This window comes from Chrysemys picta, chromosome 1 (genome assembly GCF_011386835.1).
Source record: "Chrysemys picta bellii isolate R12L10 chromosome 1, ASM1138683v2, whole genome shotgun sequence".
NCBI classification, from domain to species: Eukaryota; Metazoa; Chordata; order Testudines; family Emydidae; genus Chrysemys; species Chrysemys picta.
The window spans coordinates 105,458,662-105,478,619 of record NC_088791.1 but is presented as its reverse complement, the minus strand read 5'-3'; the positions used below and the strand labels follow the sequence as shown (position 1 = coordinate 105,478,619).

General features: G+C 42.6%; 1 protein-coding gene across 5 annotated transcripts in view; it reads right to left on the bottom strand.

Moving 5' to 3' along the window:
• Nucleotides 1-19,958, bottom strand: part of DGKI (diacylglycerol kinase iota) — a 287,790-nt gene that overhangs the window by 173,510 nt on the left and 94,322 nt on the right. For all 5 annotated transcript variants that reach the window (XR_010592257.1, XM_008171112.4, XM_065565893.1 and 2 more), the window contains exon 2: nucleotides 10,501-10,609. Coding sequence is in view for 4 of the 5 variants with exons in the window: in XM_008171112.4 (XP_008169334.2) it covers nucleotides 10,501-10,609 (109 nt within the window). In the remaining variant the exon portion in view is untranslated. The remainder of the gene's footprint in view (nucleotides 1-10,500; nucleotides 10,610-19,958) is intronic.

Sequence of the window (19,958 nt, the reverse complement as noted above, 5' to 3'; positions counted from 1 at the left end):
CACTTTCATCAGTATGAAATTTACCACTATATTTAAAATAAAAATTAACGTGAAAGAAGCAAAAGACAATGTTATTGATTGTATTGATTGCAGACTAAAGAACCAGACCAGGAAGTGGAAACTACCATATCCAATGTAACTACAGGGGTATTTAGATAGGAGCTCTGAACAAATCATTTCTACCTGAGTACATACCACCACTCTCATGAAAAATGCCATTGGAATGTTAATGGCCAGAAGTAAGGACCTTGGGTTTACATCTAAAGAATGCCAACTCCTGCTGGTTAATGCTCTCAAAATCAAGCTGGTGTATTGGTGATCTAGCCATGATTCACGGAGAAGTGAATCATAGAATTGTAGACATGTAGGGCTGGAAGGGACCTCAAGAGGTCATCTAATCCAGCCCCCTCTGCTGAGGCAGGACCGAATAAACCTAAACCATCCCTGTTTGTCTAACCTGTTCTTAAAAACTTCCAGTGATGGGGATTCCACAACCTCCTTTGGAAGTCTATTCCAGTATTTAACTATCCTTATAGTTAGCTTTTCCTAATATCTAACCTACTTTTCCCTTGCTGCAGATGAAGACCATTATCTACCCTTAGTGGACACTGAGAGCAAGTGATCAACATCCTCTTTATAACAGTCCTAAACATATTTGAAGACTTATCTGGTTCCTCCCCCGTCCCCACCACCGCCTTAGTTTTCTTTTCTCAAGACCAACATACCCAGTTTTGAGAAAAGAAGACTGGTAACAGTCTTCATATCTGTTAAAGGCTGTTATAAAGAGGACTACGATAAACTGTTTTCTGTGAATGAATCACCCAGAACACTTACTGAGCTTTCCTGAGAAGCCCACATCTATTTATCAAGCCCAGCCCTCCTTACTTCATGAAATCGGACAAAATCTCAGCCTGAACAGATCTGGCTACAGAAAGATTCCAGTTTCCATCCTAATGTGATACTACCTTAAGAGCAAAAATAAAATGGTGTACATGCAATATTTGAGCAAAGTGAATAAGCAAGAATCTTGCTTTATTAGAATTAAAGTACAATGGAAAATGCTTTGCCAGTCTTTGGCATTTCGTTCCCACACTGCAGAAGTCACAAATGATGTTGCTTTCCAAGCAGATGGTGTCCGACAGCAGGATGCTTCTAGCCATTTGGGTCAAAATCCTTTATTTTAAATAGCACTGACAGTTTTCAACCTGATGAGACAAAAGTTACTTCTCTCTCACATAAGGATATTTCAGGTAAGGCTTTTTAGTAGGGAAATGTAGCAGGCATAGTTTCTTTGAGTTCTGCAATAGAAATGCATTCCCAATAACTAGATCAATATTAACTAGCATTTAAAAATTGCAAGTAGATAATTGGTATCTGTCAGAACCATGGTGCCAATTTACAAGAAGTCATCAGGTCACAAATCCAGAAAGGACAGTGAGGGAAAGGAAAATAAGGTATTTTTACGGTGACAGATCTGCGTGTCCATATTTCGCTGTATAAACCAGAAATAAGCAGCCTAAGAGTGACCAAAAAACTCCTCCAAATTATGTCAGACTTGATATTGTCCCTAATAGGGGACTGAATTAGGACTCGGGTTCTATTCTTGACTCTGCCACGGACCTGCTGTTTGACCTTGGGCAAGTCCCTTCCTCTCCCTGTGCCTCTGTTTCCCCTCCCACCTTTTGTCTGTCTCATCCATGTAAATTGTAAGCTCTTTGAGGCTTGAATTATATGTATGTACAGCGCCTAGCACAACAGGGCCCCAACCTTAGTTAAGGCATCTAAGTGCTATAATGCAAATAATAATAATAATGATGACTTTTTAAGACTTGAGCTCACTTAGGAACAAATCATGCTTTCCTTACTCATATGAGCAATTTTACTGAATCCATCCATTTTTTCTCCAAATTCATCCTCACAGTAAAGCTGTAGTCTACAGGGAAAATGGTAGCCAGAACTATCAAACAGGTTTTTATAGTACATCAGGGGAAAACAGTCATTTGAAAGCCCAGTCACTTCATTCTAGTGAAGATGACTGTACCTCCCCATCATGCAATGCCTGAAATTCTAATTTCCTGCTCAGTTTAGGGGGTGCTAAATTTAATAGTGGGACAAAGAAGCAGATGAGTCTTCCACTGTCCTAAGCTGTTTGAGTGGGACACTTCCCTGTTAAAATAACCAGTGGTTAACAACATATAATGGCTCATAATATTAGCTAGTGCTAAATCATGTAGATTATAAAGTAAGTCTGTTTGGAACAATCAATTTGGGAAGCTAAGCAAGAAAGCACACAGATCCAAAGTCCTGATTTTTAATCAGGAACCAAAATTCCCTAAAAAGAAACAGAACAGATTAAAAGTCCCTCCATTCACGTCATGTTTCTCCATGACTTTCCATTCAAGATTTCTAAAGATAAAGTGACCTATTTTCATAACCCAGTTTAAACCAAATTAGATTTTGTTCTCTGTTGTTCCTGAATGGGTCATATATTCATAGGGCCTGGTTTTCTATCAGAAGTTTGAATAAAACAAATCTGTACTCCGCTACACTTTCTGGCCTGTGTTACTCAGGTCAGACTAGATGATCACTGTGGCACCTTCTGGCCTTAATATCTATGGACCAGATTCTCTGTGACTTTGCACCTAGTCATTTACACCAGTACAAAAAATGGGCATAAAACTTTACCATTCCCATCTGGTGGCATTTACACCCATTTTGCACTCACTTTCCTCTGATGTAAATGACTCCAGGATAGAACTGGTCAAAACTTGGAATTTCCATTCTGAGGAAAATTCTGACATTTGAATAGTTCCTTCAGTCACAAATCAAAATGAAAAAAATGTCCTGGTGGAAATATTGTAACACCTTATCAAAAGGCTTTGGCCTAAAAATGTTCAAGCACTTTGGCTTCATAGTTTCTACTTTTATATTTTACTACAATTTATGATGGAGACTATTATACAATAGCATAAAAATGTTCCATCAGAAAATATTCAACCAGTGTTACTCCACAAGGTGTGGAACAACAACAAAATCAGACCCAAAGGTTTTAAGACCAGATGGTGCCGCTAACATCATCTAATCTGACATGCTGCATAACATGGGAGATAAAGGGTGGCAGAGTCCAAATTATTATATTTATATTTCTGATGCATAGATAGTTTTCTGCTGGAGACTGAGTTGGGTGGACTACTAATTAATACTTTGCCTGGTTAAGTTGTTTTGCACTTGCTGGTGGAATTGTTCATGTGCAGAGATTTACTTTGTATCAGGAAAATAATGGAATAAGGCAAGTACAAATCCCACCTACAATTTGGGAAAAGCCAGAAACTCCTCCTGTTTAATATTTTGAAGTATGAGAGAAAACAAAATACAAAAAAAAAGTTAGGAGACAGTCTTTTTAGCACTATCATGAATGTAACTTGTAGCTGCTATGATTCCACTTGTAAATTGAGACAGATCTCCTCCCTGAAGCAGAAGCAGCTGCCATTATGTGTTCAGATCCAGGCTGCTATAGAGGTGACACAAACACTGTGCTCTCTCAGATGGAGATTTTCCATTTGTTTGTTCTTGTTTTGTTACTGATTTAAGATAAAATAAAGTTCTTTTTGGTATACGATTGCTCTTTGGGTATGGAAAAACGAAACACACACTGCCCCAATTTGAGGGGACATTAATATCAGCAGAATGGAATTTAGGGGCAATTGTAATTACTTGTGTTTCACCACAACTAGCTGTGCATATTTTTCAGCCTGTTAAATTTGGTTTCTCCTTTAAGAAGTGCCCCAGCCTAGTTCAAAGCCAACCAGATTTAGTGAAGCCCTTTGGCCCTCTCATATGTGTCAGCTCTGCAAGCTGCAGTCAGAGTAGTTTGAAACACAATGCAAACTAAACTGGATAATTTAATTTAGAGTGGCAAGCAGCCATGGATATTCAGCCAATCAGATCACCCAGTTGGCTGAACATTCCAATTTCAAATGAGATATAGCATGACTTGTAGCAAAAAGAAAGGATCTTTCCATAATTCCTGTCATGGAGAGAGCTTTTCAAAATTATATATGAAAGGATTTTGAAGTAAACCATTTAAAGGAGGAAACACTTTCAAACATGCCAGGCTAAGAATTCCAGTTTAATGCCATTTATTTGGGAATTTCCTTGTTTGTTTGTTTTTAATATTTAAAAATACATGAATACTAAACAAGGAGCCCAAAGAGATGTAACCATGTGATATTTCTAATAATTTGAAGATACGCAGTATCAACTTTATACCAGCAAAGAGTCCTGTGGCACCTTATAGACTAACAGACGTATTGGAGCATGAGCTTTCGTGGGTGAATACCCACTTCGTGGGATGCATGTAGTGGAAATTTCCAGAGGCAGGTATGAATATATCTAGCCTGACTCACTCTTGCTTGCATATTTTTGTTAAGGGCAGCTGTAGTCTGAGTGCCCCTGAAGACAATGGAAGGTAGATGTCCAGTCCTTCATGGAATTCTCTGGGAAGAACATTACGTGTCACAGAATCATAGACATGCAGAGCTGGAAGGGACCTCAAGAGGTCATCAAATCCAGTGCCCTCATGCTGAGGCAGAACCCAGTAAACCTTGACCATCGCTAACAGGTATTTCTCCAACCTGTTCTTCAATCCTCCAATAATGGAGATTCCACAACCTCCCTTGGAAACCTATTCCAGATTTAAATACCCTTATACTTGGAAAACTTTTCCTAATATCTAGCCTACATCTCCCTTGTTGCAGATTAAGCCAATTACTTCTTGCCCTTCCTTCAGAGGAAATGGAGAACAATTGATCACTGTGCTCTGTGTAACAGGGTTTAACATATTTGAAGACTCTTATCATGCTCCCCCCTCAGTCTTCTTTTCTCAAGATTAAACATGCCTCATTTTTTCAACCTTTCCACATAGGTCAGGTTTTCTAAATCTTTTATTATTTTTGTTGTTCTCCTCTGGACTCTCATCGATTTATCCACATCTTTCCTAAAGTGTGGCGCCCACAATTGGACACAGTACTCTAGCTGAGGCTTCACCTGTGCCAAGTACAGCAGGACAATAACCTCCTGTGTGTTACATGTGACACTCCTGTTAATACACCTCAGCATAATATTAGCCTTTTTCACAACTGTATCATATTGTTGACTTATACTCAGTTTGTTATCCACTATAACCAGAGATCCCTTTCAGCAGTACTCCCATCTAGCTAGTTACTCCCTATTTTGTATTCGTGCATTTGATTTTTCCTTTCTAATTGTAGTATTTTACACGTGCCTTGATTGAATTTCATCTTGTTGATTTCGACCAATTGTCCAATTTGTCAAGGTCATTTTGAATTCTAATCCTTTCCTCCAAAGTACTTGCAACCGCTCCCAATTTGGTGTCATCCGCAAATGTTATAAGCCCACTCTCCACTCTATTATCTAAATCTTTAATGAAAATATTGACTTGTACTGGACCCAGGACTGACCCCTGGGGGATCCCACTAGACACACGCTCCCAGCTTGACAGCAAACCATTGATAACTATTAGTATGGTCTTTCAACCAGTTATGCACCCACCTTATAGTAATTTCATCTAGACCAGATTTCACTAGTTTGCTTATGAGAATGATCATGTGTGATGGTGTCAAAAGCCTTACTACAATCAAGGTATAGCACATCAACTGCTTCCCCCCACCCCGAGCCACTAGGCCAGTAACACTGTCCAAGAAGGAAATTAGGTTGGTTTGGCATGATTTGTTCTTGACAACTCCATGCCGGCTATTCCTTATAACTATATTATCCTCTTTGTGCTTACAAATTGATTATTTAATAATTTTTTCCAGTATTTTTCCAGGTATCAAAGTTAGTCTAATTGGTATATAATTCCCTGGGTCCTCTTTGTTCCCCTTTTTAAAAATAGGTACTATGTTTACCTTTCTCCAGTGTTCTGGGACCTCACCCATCCTTCACAAATTCTTGAAGATAATTGCTAATGATTCCAAGATTGCTTCAGCTAGTTCCTTAAGTACCCTAGAATGAATTTCATCAGGCCCTGCTGACTTGAATACATCTAACTTATCTAAATATCTTTAACCTGTACTTTCCCTATTCTGACTGAAGCAAAATAGGCATTAAACACTTCAGCCTTCTTGATTTCATCAGTCATTGGCTCTCCTTCCCAGCTAAGTAGAGGACCTTCACTTTCCTTCATCTTTCTCTTGCACCTAATGTATTTACAGAACCTCCTCTTATTGCCTTTTATGTCCCTTGCTAGATTTGACTCATTTTGTGTCTTAGCCTTTCTGGTTTTGTCCCTTCATGCTTGTGTTATTCTTTTGTACTCCTCCTTAGCAATTCATCTATGTGTCCATTTTTTGTAGGATACCTTTTTGATTTTCAGGTCATTAAACAGCTCCTAATGGAGCCACATTGGCCTCTTACTATTCTTCCTATTGGGAAGAGTAGCTTCCTCAACTGAGGCTTTTATATTGTCTCCTTGAGAAATGCTAGCTCTCCTGAACTCCTTTATCCCTTAGATTTTCTTCCCATGGGACCCTACCTACCAGATCTCTGAGTTTATTAACATCTGCTTTTTTTTAAGTCCTTGGTCCTTATTCTACTGCTCTCATTCCTTCTTTTCCTTAGAATCATCAAATCTATCATTTCATTATCACTTTCACCCAAATAGTGACCCCTTCTGATTTGCAACCAATTCTGCCTTGTTGATCAGAATCAAGTCTAAAATGCTGAAAGAGAAACAGCAAAAAATAATTGCTCATCCTAAAAAATGTCTTCAAATACAGGCTATACACAATTCCAGTGATTTTTAACTATATGGGAAGACTGGATTCACTACTACTTCCTGAGGTGAGAGCTAAAGAAGCGGCTAGCTAAACCACACTACACTTTTCAAAAGAGGTAGTGGCATAGCCACATGCAAGGATTCCCCCTATTAGTGAGCCTCTGATGATGTATGTCTCTTCCTATCTGCATACTTGGTTCCCAACTACAAGACTTAGTTTTGCAGAAATATTAATAGGAAGAGACATCATTCAGTGTACAAATTAACGGAGTATATGAAATGATGATTTACAAGGGAGACCATAGACATGGAAAAGAAAAGCATTCATCTGGATTAATGTTGTTGTGACAAGTCAATACAAGTGGGATTAGAGTTGATACACTACATTTTATGTGTATATATAAATGTAGAATATCAATATATACAAATACACACACATACTTCAATCCATTGTTCTTTAAGGTAAGGGGCCAATAGCTCTGGCTAGAACCACATACCAAAAAGAGGCAGAGTATGATGAAAGCATACAGATTCACATGTATAGGTGTAAATACATCCAATGGGCAATATGGGCACCCTTATGAAAAAGTCCTATATAACTGAATGGGAAGAATAACCTTTTTATACTTTTTTAAACATCTAAAACTCTCACTGAAATTTTATAGTCTTACCAAACAATCCTGTATGGGCGGTTAAAAACAGAAGCCTATGAAATGATACCATCTTCTATTATATTACATTGGTTTTTAGAATAATTTCAATAGAAACCTATTTCTATAGAATCCTACATGTTTCATTCCTATTAACTTCCACAAGACTGTATAACATGGCTATAGAGTTATAATAGTTTCCCTCTAAAGAACACTCAACATACTCCATAGGTCTATGTAAATTGTCCATTCACAGAATGTACAAACCGGGGTCCAATCCTAAATTTTGCTACTTCAAAGGATACAAAAGTGGGCCCTATATATTCATAAGTCCTTCCAACTGCCCCTTTAAAGGATGTTTATCATACAATCAAAGGCCAAACAAGTGTTCCTTCAAAGAACATACATCATAGATCCATACACTGAATATTATTATTATTTATTGTATTACCACAGTGCCTAGGAGCCCTACTCATGGAGTAGGACCCATGGAGTAGGACAAAAATACAGTCACTGCCCCCAAAGAATTTATAATCTAAGTATAGACAAGAGACAACAGATGGATAAACAAACAGACAGGGGAGTACAAAGAAACAACGTTGGCCAACATGATAGCCAGTCATATCAGCACATCACCAGCCGAACTGTTGTCAATTTTTTTGTAGGCATCATAGAAAAGGGAAGCTTTAAGGAAGGTGTTGAAGGAGCATACTGAATTCATTTTGTGGATGTTTACAGAGAACTCCTCCCAAGCGTGTGGGGCAGCATGGGAGAATGCACAGAGGTGCTCATTTGAAAATCTAATAAGTGGACAATGGAGGCTGGTATCATCTGCTGATCGGAAGCAGGAGTCACATACAACCTAGAGCAGTGGTTCTCAAACTTTAGTAACCCAAGGACCCCCATTTTGATTTCAATTTTTTGCATACCCTCAAGCCCCTGCTCAGCCCCATGCCCCACCCCCACTCTACCCCTGCCCCTCCTCTTCCCCACCTCTTTTCGCCCCCTCCTCTGAACACGCCCCATCTCCGCTCCTCCCCCTTCCTCCCAGCGCCTCCTGCATGCCGGGAAACAGCTGTTCCATGGTGTGCAGGAGGCACTGGGAGAGAGGATGAGGAGTTGATCAGTGGGGCCAGTGGCCCCGACATGATTCTGCCCCCTCCCCTGAGCGCGTCCCATCCCCGCTCCTCTCCCTCCCTCCCAACGTCTCCTGCATGCCGCTGAACAGCTGTTGAGGGAGGGAGAGAGGGGGAGGAGTTGATCCGCGGGGAAGGTGGACCCCCTTGAGTACCCTCGGGGGCCCCCAAGGGGCCACAGACCCCAGTTTGAGAAACGCTGCCCTACTGGAAGAATACACACCACACATCTTTAGGGAAGGGCTTACTCCATATTGCCCTATGGCTATAAAAGCAGCTTCTCAGGGGGTATACAGGTTACAGCAGTGCTGCAAAAAGAGATCACTAAGTTAGAGAGAAGCCAAAGGATAGCAAGTTATTAAAAGTTTAGAAAATGTGACTAACGAAAGTGAGATTAAGCTATGAATTTATACATCTGTGGGGAAGAAAAGAAAATCTCAGGAGCAATACCTCGCTCTGGTCATCGGCAGATCTCAAAGGTCAGCATTATTATGTACAAATGGAGAAATTGAGGCACACAGAGGAGAAGCAAATTGCCTAAAGTCACCCAATAGGCCACTGGCAAAGCTAAGGATAGAACTCGAGTTTCTTGAGACCTAGTCAAGTGCTCTATCCATCAGGCCACCCTGCCTTCCATATGTGACACTGACAAATAACTAGCAAGGAGATAACAAAAAATGAAGGGTGTGATCAGGGAATTATTTTCAGCCATCATTGTGGAGGCATTAAGGAAGGAAACATTTATGCTACAAATTTAGGCTGCACTTTTTGGGCATGATGTCAGTAGGATACTGGAATAACCTGCCACACAAGGTCAATGAATCACCTACACTAGAAGTTCTAAAGGAACGTCAAGACAGAACCAACAGGGATGCTGTAGGAATCTATTAATATTATCTTGCAGTGTTATAGAGAAATAGATTAAATATCAACATGTCCTTTCCAACCCTAATACAAATTAATCCAAATACTCTGTCAAAGAATTTACTGTACATATCGTATCCCTTGGGCTGTATGAGTTCCCCATGGCAGATGGGCAGCGCACTTCTATATAGGTTATATAAGAAACCACTTGGGAGGGTATACATTGTAGAGTGCCATTTTTGAAAAGGGCAAGTAGTTGTATTAGGCTATGATTTAGCAAGGTATTTAATTGAGTTTTTGCCTAACTTGAAGCACATGAGCAGTGCCACTGACTTCAATGGGAAACTCTCGTGCTTAAAGACAGACGTGTTTAAATATCTTGCTGAATCAGAGACCAAGTTTCCTCTGGAGCAGGATTTAGGTTTTGTAAGGCCAATCCCTTTGGGATCCACACAGGATCTCTGAAACGGAGAGGATTGAACTTTTTTAACACTCTTCTCTGCACTCTATTATACATTCATAGATTTTAAGGTTAGATGGGACCCTTGCAGTCATCTAGTCTGACCTCCCGTATTACACAGGCTAGAAAAAAAATTCAGCTAGTGATACCTGCTTCAAGCCAAACAACAGTAGCTGAAGCAGAGCATATCACTTAGAAAGACATCCAGTCTTTAAATAAAGATTGTCTTGGCCTAAATCACAAAACAACTTCAAAAGGAAATAAAATCTCTCTAACACACCTATACTTGTCACCTTAGGGCTTGATCCTGCAAGATGCTGAGCACTCAGGCATGTAATTTTGCTGTACTGGTGCTAAACTTTCAACATATCCAGTCCCATAGACTCTGCTGGGACTTTTCATGTGCTTAAGTGCTTTGCTGGATCGATGTCAGAGTTCTCTGCCCCTTACAGGATCAAGCTCAGAGTGATCAGAGCTAACATCCAACCCTGTTACATGCACCTTTACCTAGCCATGTAAAAAATGAAGGTTAGAGGGAACATGGGCAGGAGATGTTATTTAGATAAATTGCCATGATTAAAAATAAACACCTACACTCCATTCTAGTGTTGTTCTTGGCTCCTTCCCTGGCCCATTGGAGATTGCGATGCTGAGGGAGTGCACAGGAGCCAGATGCTGGAGGCCTGATCTGGAGATTGCTTTCCTGCAAGATGAGAAGAAAAAACAAAAACAAAACAACAGCACTCTTTTTTTTGTCTAGAAAATCAGCAGAGGCAGCACAGCTGTAAATTTCAGTTTGGTGGAAACAGGGCTAGGAGGTTATATTATGCTGTAAAGAGCCAGGGGAGCAGGTAAGTGGGTGAAGGAAAGTCAGAAAGGGAGTGAGAAGAATGCAAAAGCAGCTTAGTAGAGAAATAAAGCAAGTTTGATAACTGAAAAGTGCTGTTTAAGACAGATCAGTTACCCTTCCATACCCAAGCATAAAGGGCAAAATCCATTGGGCCAAATGTAGCCCTGCACTCATTGAAATGGAGTTCCTATTCTTTACAATCAGGGCTGTTGGGCTCATTGTATATGCAACGCAAATGAAGATTTGAGTTGCTTTTATTGAAAGGGGGAAGGAAGGCCTTGAAAAAGGAAGAAAACACCCTGTTTGCTTTACTCAGATAGCTTGCCATCTGAAAAAGAAACTCCCACTTAAACAACAGAAAACCTAACACAGAAAACTGAGGTAATCCTTGGTAGGGTGACCAGACGTCCCGATTTTATCGGGACCGTCCCGATATTTCCTTGTTTGTCCCGCGTCCCGACCAACGTGCGGTCGGGACAACCGGACAAACAAGGAAATGCCCCGAGCCTCGAGCCCGGAAGTGCTCGCGCCCCCCCCCCCTGCCCCGACTCCGCCCCCTCCTCCCCCGATTGGCTCCCTCCCCGAATCCCCGCCTCTTCCCCGGGCTCACCATTCCCCCTCCCTCCGCAAGTGCTGGAGGGAGGCCCGGGAGACTCAGAGGCAGCGCGGGGCCGGGGTGAGTAACAGTCCGGCCTGGCCCAGTGCAGGCAGGACTCGGGTGGTTGGGAGAGGAGGGGGGCGACCCGCGGGGCCAGGCGACGGGGGAGGAAGCGGCCATGGCGCTCGGCGGCTCTGGCGCCCCCGAACCCCCCGAGCCGGGGCCTGCAGCAGCGCGTACGCTGGGCCCAGCCCCTGGCTAGGCACGTCTGGGCTGCCCAGCTGGTGCTATCGCGCGGTGGCCCCGGGGTGGAGGCATCGGCCGCCCAGCCCCGTTCGTTCCCCTGCGGGACGGGGGGGGCTGGGGCCTGCTGCCCCCACTCCAGGGCCGCCGCGGGATAGCACCAGCTGGGCAGCAGCCCAGACGCTGGCCAGGGGCTGGGCAGCAGCCCAGACGCTGGCCAGGGGCTGGGTGCAGCGTACGCGCTGCTGGGTCCCCACAGCAGGCCCCGGCTCGGGGGGTTCGGGGGCGCCAGAGCCGCGGGCGCCAAGCGCCATGGCCGCTTCCTCCCCCGCGGCAGTGGGAGCTGCAGCAGCGGCTGCTCCCGAGTCCCGCTGCCCGGGGGGGAGAACAGCCGCCTCCTGGCCCCGCGGGCCGCCCCCCTCCTCTCCCTACCGCCCGACTGAGTCCTGTCTGCTCGGGGCCAGGCCGGACTGTTACTCACCCCGGCCCCGCGCTTCCCCTGAGTCTCCCGGGCCTCCCTCCAGCACTTGCGGAGGACGTTTTTTTTTTTTTTTTTTGGCCCCGCCCCCCGCCACGCCCCCCCCCCACGTCACCCCCCCACGCCCCCCCCACGTCACACACACACACCCCCCGCGTCCCGATATTTGTCTTTGGTGATCTGGTCACCCTAATCCTTGGGAGCAGGAAAGGTTCAGATGTTGCCCCTTTTTTGGTGAGCTCCACCAGGGATATACTCCAATTTCTTTCCCCGTTCACTTCACTCCCATCTCTTTGGGGCCCATGTGACTGAAATTCTCTTAGGAGGGATAGCATTCCCTGCAAAGGCCACAAATGTTATTCAAAGCATCAGCCAAAGGCACTCCCAGCCCCCCAGGGCTGAGTGCTCTTCCGCCATACACTCCCCAGCCCCTGCCAGCGCAGCAAGTAAGGTCAGCCCTGAACTTTAATCCCTCAAGTGGAAGCACATGCTATCATAATACCAGGCTGCTCCAGGACTTAGGCTTCTTAAAGCTATAGGGCTGCAAACATCAAGACAGCATGGCCTGATTGGTGACAACCGAAAAAATCTTACAAGTTCTTTCTTCAGCAGTCAGTGCTGTGGGGGTGGTAGTGTGTTGAGGGGAATTCCTTTCTTTTCGCAAGCCTAACACATACCTTTCTCCCTCCCTCCCTGGAAATGAAATGACAATCTGTTTTTGCAAAGCGCTTTTCTGCAATAACACTCCCATCATACTATAGCTATTTATAGGCTTGCCTAAGCATACAAATATCCCAAGGCAACTTACAATAAAGGTCAACAGAGCCAACGATGGCAATCCAGCTCAGCCATACGCTAAATGAATCTCTTTACTCCCTGTAAACATAGAGTGCACTGTACGTCGATAGAAGAGGAGCTCAGAGCCCGCAACGCTTTCAGTGCATGTCCTGGAAATCAGGTAGGGTGAGAGGAAAATTACAAATCTTTCCCTTCTCCCACATCCTCAGACTGGTACCCTATTCAGTTGGTAGTATCTCGTTTAATGAACACACCGTACATTTATAGCTTCCAGTCCCCATCCCTCATGCCACTGCATATCACCAATATGTTGGCATACAAGGAAATTTTAAAAATGTTTTACCTAGACTAAATCCCCTTTAAATATGGGCGGGATCCTGAGGGAAGAAGCTCTCAACAGCTGGCAGAAGCATTGTGAGAGAATGATTTAGTAGCTAGCTAGGCACCTGTGCAGTACACATTACCATGGTGTGGTCAGTAGACCATAATCTGGTCTTTATGAGGATCAAAGGAAGTCTGGAGACTGAGGACCTTTAAAGAGGTAATTTCACACTACAGCAAACTCTACAATGTAAAATACAATCTATGAATATTTATACATAAAGTAGTTTCCGGTATGTGGCCAGTCTCTCTCGATATTCCTTTTGGTACCATTTTGGTTATTAGTGCTTGGCAGAGAACCATTGCCCAGTATCTTCTGCTTGATCTTGCCACAAACCCAGTCCTGTATTTATGGCATCACAATCTCTTGGTGGAAATGAATTTCTGCATTGTATCAATAAGGGTAATAACAATCACAATTTAGTGGCTGCTTGAACTTGAAGTCACAATGATTGGAGTAAGTTTCTACGTTATACAAAAAAGGTGTGGAGAGGAGGATCTGAATCACAAGTAAAAGTATTTACAATTAATTAGTTCATGAAAATGGCAAATTTTGCAAGCAATATTATTCACAGAATATTATTTGCTGAACTATAGAGTTATTGAATAATAAATGCAAATTATTTGCATCTGCTGAATTTAAACATGTCTAAATTTGCAACATATATTACTAGTCACATTATTTGACCAGCTCTAGAGATAAGGCCTCCAGTGGCCATGAATTCAACAGAGACATAAAAAGTAAATATGCCTAATTAATGGCTACAGACTTCCCAATGTCAGGCTTTGGATACAATTTAAAGCCAGGATTACATTTGTGCAAACCTTTTGCAACAAAACCTGAGATTCGGCCCATGCTCCCTGAAAGGTTAGCTGAGGTTGGTGAGACTTTGGGGTGAAACTTGGCTGAGTTTTATGCCTCCCTCCCCATGCCTACCAATGATGGATTTACGAGTTTGGCTGGAAAACATGCAAAACACAGTCACTATGATGATGTTTTTCATCTTTGTTGTAACACAAAACCTTAAAATAATCCCATGTGTTGTAAACCCATGTAAACCATAACAGCCCATCAATCCCAACTCAAGCTAAAAATACTATGTGTAGTACAAACTCTTGTCAGAACACTGCTTTGGGAGGTAAGAGATATGAAGTGCCAGAACACACTGAGCTGAGTTGGAGGAGGTCTATATTGCAAAGACATACCAAAGAGAGAAAAACAAAGGCCACATCAGAGAGAAAATAATTTCATGTTCTGATTTAAATGAAAAAGAGGTTATATGGCAGCCATCCTGGAAAGAAAGAATCTGGAAGAAAATGCAAAGTGGATAAAGTAATGGATTCTATAACCAGGTGAATGGACTCAGATTGTTCTAAGTAGTTCATTAGAGCAACTGTGACTTTTCAGGCAGAAAGGTCACATGAATTACTTTCCGTTACTTTTTGCAGCTAAGTGTCCTGAGCATGTGTAGCAGCAAAAGGCTCACCATGCAGCCTTCACCCATGAAGCAAAAGTAATCACATTATGAGAAAGTAATAGGAAAATATATCTGCGTTTAGCTATAAATGTCCTTTCTTCAAAGTAATAAGGTCCATAGATCCATACAATGGGTATGTCAGCTGGCTTACAGCTTGGTGGCAGAACCAGACCGGCCAGTCACTGGCAGAAGAGGCATGCTCCACCTCCATGAAGTTCTGATCTGTGGACCTTAACTCAATGAAAAATGAGCAATATTTTGCTGATTACATTTTAGATCTAATAATTTGTATTAGAGTGCATCAATGCACTTATAACAAAATCTATATCATCAGGGCCAGTGTAACCACTAGGCAAACTAGGCAGCTGCCTGGGGCGCCAAAAAGCGGTGCCCCAAAATTTTTTTACACAACAGTGGAGTTACATCTTATGCAGGGGTTAGGTTCTAAGTCAGCGCGTAAGAGGAAAATCACTTATAGTGAAAATTACCAAAGTACAGTACACACAGTATACACTAGAACAGGGGTCCTCAACAGCGGCACGCATGCCAAAGGTGGGACGTGAGCCAATTTTTTTTTAATGGCAGGCTGCGGGTCCCGGCCGCTGCTGAGCCCGCTGCCAGTCTGGGGTTCCATCCTCCAGCTCCTGCCAGCCGGGGTCCCGGCCGCTGGCCTGCTCAGCCCACTGCCGGCCCCACTCAGCCCACTGCCAGCTGAGTGAACGGAACCCCAGACCGACAGCGGGCTCAGCGGCGGACGGGACCCGCAGCCTGCTATTAAAAAAAAAAAAAAAAATCGGCTCACGTGCCACATTTGGCACGTGTGCCGTAGGTTGAGGACCCCTGTTCTAGTGTATGCAGAGTATACTGTGTGTACTATACTTTATGGTAATTTGACAGGTTTCAGAGTAGCAGCCGTGTTAGTCTGTATCCGCAAAAAGAAGAACAGGAGTACTTGTGGCACCTTAGAGACTAACAAATTTATTAGAGCATAAGCTTTCGTGGACTACAGCCCACTTCTTCGGATGCATAACGAAGAAGTGGGCTGTAGTCCACGAACGCTTATGCTCTAATAAATTTGTTAGTCTCTAAGGTGCCACAAGTACTCCTGTTCTTCTTTTTATGGTAATTTTCACTATACGCGATTTTCCTCTTACACGCTGACCTTAGAACCTAACCCCCACATAAGATGTGACTCCACTGTATTCATTTTTGAAAGTTTATAATAAGCGATGCTCCAGGGAGAGCGGGGGGGGGGGGGGGGGACGCAAGGTGGAAGTTTCGCCTAGGGCGCAAAATATCCTTGCACCAGCCCTGTATGGCATATACCATGTAGAAAGTAGTCTGATACTAATTCCACAGTTCATATCATTAAGGAAATACTGGAGCAGTCCAGCTAACCAATCTTAGAAACTCAAAGAATTCTGACATTCAGGTTTAATTACTGCATATTTTAAACAGCATTATGTTTTCTTCTTCATTTCACTGAGTAGTCAGGCGAGACTCAAAGGATACATATTTGATTTGGGGGAATTTGAATTTATATCCCAGGTCTTGGCTTTGCTGAACTTCTTCCCTCCACCCTGGGCAAATAAAAATCCTCAAACAAACTGTTTAGAGTGCAGTGATATGCCTAAATCCCCAAGAACCTCAAAAAGGCAATTAATCGATGTTATTCTTCTCATGAAAGTATTCCCTTGGTGTTAAAAACACCTATCTGGAAAAGAAAGGATACTTTAGTACTGCACATATTTAACAGACCATCATTATTTTGTTTTGTCACTTGTGTTTAGTGTGCAATCTAGCTGCAAAAGTGTACAAGTTTTTATTACAGGTAAAATATATCCTTTTGGAAGTAGGGGCACCTTCTGAGTTTAATGCTCAGAAACTGGGGGGAAAATGCAGCGCTAACACAATAACAGTGCTCTACAGCCAAAATGCTTCTGAAATAAATGTAGTCAAACTTTACTAATTCTGGGTCACTGAGAACGAAAATGATGCTTAAAATTGTTGATTGGCTCTAGTTTTCAAGATATGCTATTGGGTCAGTATATACGACCCTTGACTTGGGAATGGCAGAGGATAAGTGAGTTATTACGGGAAGGGATCTCAATTTAAACCAGAAATTACTAAAATACATCTTTGACTGGATCTATGAATAAATCTATGACTGGATTTGTACAGTACTTGCTTTTTAGGCAAAACAATGAATGATGCAATCTGAAGCTGGTATTGCATCATACATGATATGAATTGCATCATGTTATTCCTAGAAGTCATGGATGATGCAATCATAACGAAGCTTACATCACTCTGCTGAACAAATTGCCCTATATCAGCTCTAGAAATCATACAGTGTCGTGCTCTCTTATTTGTCAGTGTTTGATTTTGCAAAGGGACACGTTTCTGTTTAGCCAAAGTGAGCAGAGATGCCTCGTACTTGTGTGAACAGTGCAGATAACTTCTGCTATGTTTATGGTGAAGTGACTTTTGCATCACAAAAGCGCAGTATAACCACTATGGTTAAGAAAGCCTATCACCTTTATTTTGGCTGCAACATTGGAGATCAGGACAAGAGGTGGGCCCCACACATATGCTGCAACACTTGTGCAACAAATCTTCGCCAGTGGTTGAACAGGAAAAGGAAATCTATGCCTTTTGCAGTGCCAATGATTTGGAGAGAGCCAACAGATCATACCAGCAATTGTTACTTCTGCATGGTGCCTCCAGTTGGGAAAGGTGTGTCAAAGAAGAAAAAGTGGACTGTGCATTATCCAAACATTCCATCAGCTATACGCCCAGTACCCCACGGAGAAGGACTGCCGGTTCCTGATGCACCAGAATCATTCTCACTTGAGTCAGACGAGGAAGAGGATGAAACTTCTGGTCCTGAACCATCAATGTCACAGACCCACATTTTCTCCCATCCTCCTCCTCTGAACCACACCTCATAACACAAGGTGAACTGAATGACCTTGTCAGGGATTTGGAACTACCCAAGAGTAAGGCAGAGCTGTTGAGCTTCAGACTATAGCAGTGGAATCTCCTGGCAGGTGATGTTAGGGTTTCCATGTTCCGTGACCGTCAAAAGGATCTTGTCCCATTCTTCTTCATGGAAGGTGATCTTGTAGCCTGCAACAACATCCATGGTGTGATGGCAGCCCTCAACATCGTTCACGATCCAGATGAGTGGAGACTGTTCATTGATTCATCGAAGACGAGTCTTAAAGCTGTTTTACTGCGTAATGGCAATGTTTTGCCATCAATTCCGGTTGGTCATGCAGTCCATATGAAGGAAACCTATGACAACATGAAACAACTTTTGAGGTGCATAAACTATGACCAACATCAGTGGCAGCTTTGTGGCGATTTGAAGGTTGTTGCGCTCTTGCTTGGTCTGCAGACTGGATACACAAAGTACTGCTGTTTTCTCTGCGAATGGGATAGTCGTGCAAGAGATTCCCACTACATCAAGAAAGATTGGCCACTCCGACAGTCATTGGAGCCTGGGAGGAAAAGTGTTCAGCATCCACCACTTGTTGAATCAAGGAAGATTTTGTTACCACCCTTACACATCAAGCTGGGTCTGATGAAGAACTTTGTCAAGGCCATTGACAAAACACAAGCAGCTTTCAAATACCTCCATGGAAAATTGCCAAGGTTAGGTGAAGCTAAGATAAAGGAAGGTGTCTTTGTTGGTCCTCAGATTCGTGAACTTCTTCGAGATGATGCATTTGACCATGCACTGCGAGGCAAGGAAAAGATGGCATGGAAAGCCTTCCAGTTAGTGGCAATAAATTTTCTCTGAAACAACAAGGCAGACAACTACAAGTTGTTTGTGGAAAACCTCCTCAAGGCATACAAAAGCCTTGGTTGCAACATGTCACTAAAGATACATTTTTTGCACTCTCATCTAGATTTTTTTCCACCGAACTGCGGAGCAGTGAGCGACGAGCACGGCGAGCGATTTCACCAGGACATTGCAACAATGGAGAAACGCTATCAGGGCAAATGGAGCCCATCAATGCTTGCCGACTATTGCTGGACAGTGACAAGAGATGCTCCGTTTAATGAATACAAGAGACAAGCCAAGAAGCGCCGAGTAGACACTGAATAGGACTAAACTATGTACATCATAGCTTTTTGCCTTTTGTTTCATAATAAATTTTATTTATATAACCCTTTTGCTGATTTTTAAAGTGTTACATAAACAGGACAGGTGAAATATTATCATGTAAAGCAACCATAAACACATGAAAAGACCTAGGTTTACAATTTATGATTAAAACTCTACTATCTACACAATATACATAGACATAAAATGTAAAAACTGAAATATCTTAGAAACAGTAGCCAATCAGTTGTTTTAATTGTCATATCTGAATTCAGCACATCAAAATACATAATAAATAGCACATTTTATCTCTGAAGCAGACGACTTCTCAAAAATTATAGACCAGTGTAATCCTCAAAACACATAAGGCCACACATTGTCATCACCACCCTGCAAGTCCAGGGTGGATCCTGTTTCTGTGGATGTGTATGGTGTATACCCACACAAGTTGGTGCTCATGAAAATCATGGACAATTAGCTCTGGCTAACCTCTAGTATGGTTTAAGCTTTCAGCACTCAGCTCTGCCAACATGATGTGCACCACCCCCACTCTCTTCTGATCTAACCTTGGACTCTACAAGTGTATTACTCTCATTCTCAGTATCCCTATTACAACCCCGTCTCTCTCCTGAGTGTCTGAGAAGACACTGCTAATCCAGCTGTTCATGTCCACTAAAGATTAACCAGGAGACAGACAAATTTCCACTTATCATCTAATTTAGGATTTGAAGTAGGAAATCCAAAGGGGAAAGGTTACTACAGTACTTGAGTAAGTGCATTCTACAAACAGCCTCCAAAATCTCTGTTCTATTGTTTGGCGGGTACTGATCCTATGAAAAACCAGATACCACTATCTCTGTGAATGAATCAATTTTGTAAAAGCAATACCCAGGTATACCTTGACTGGAAATGTGAGGCAATGTGATAGGAATGCTAAAGACATATGCACAGTTCAACCAAACATCCAGTTTCCACAGCCCTTATCACAAAATACTCAATATTGCACTCATGAACTGGGAAGGACAGAAAATGCAAAGAGCGTTTAACACACTATGTTTTGTTACGACAGGCAACAACTCTCTGTATAAAATGCAGAAGCCACTTTCCTTCTTGCT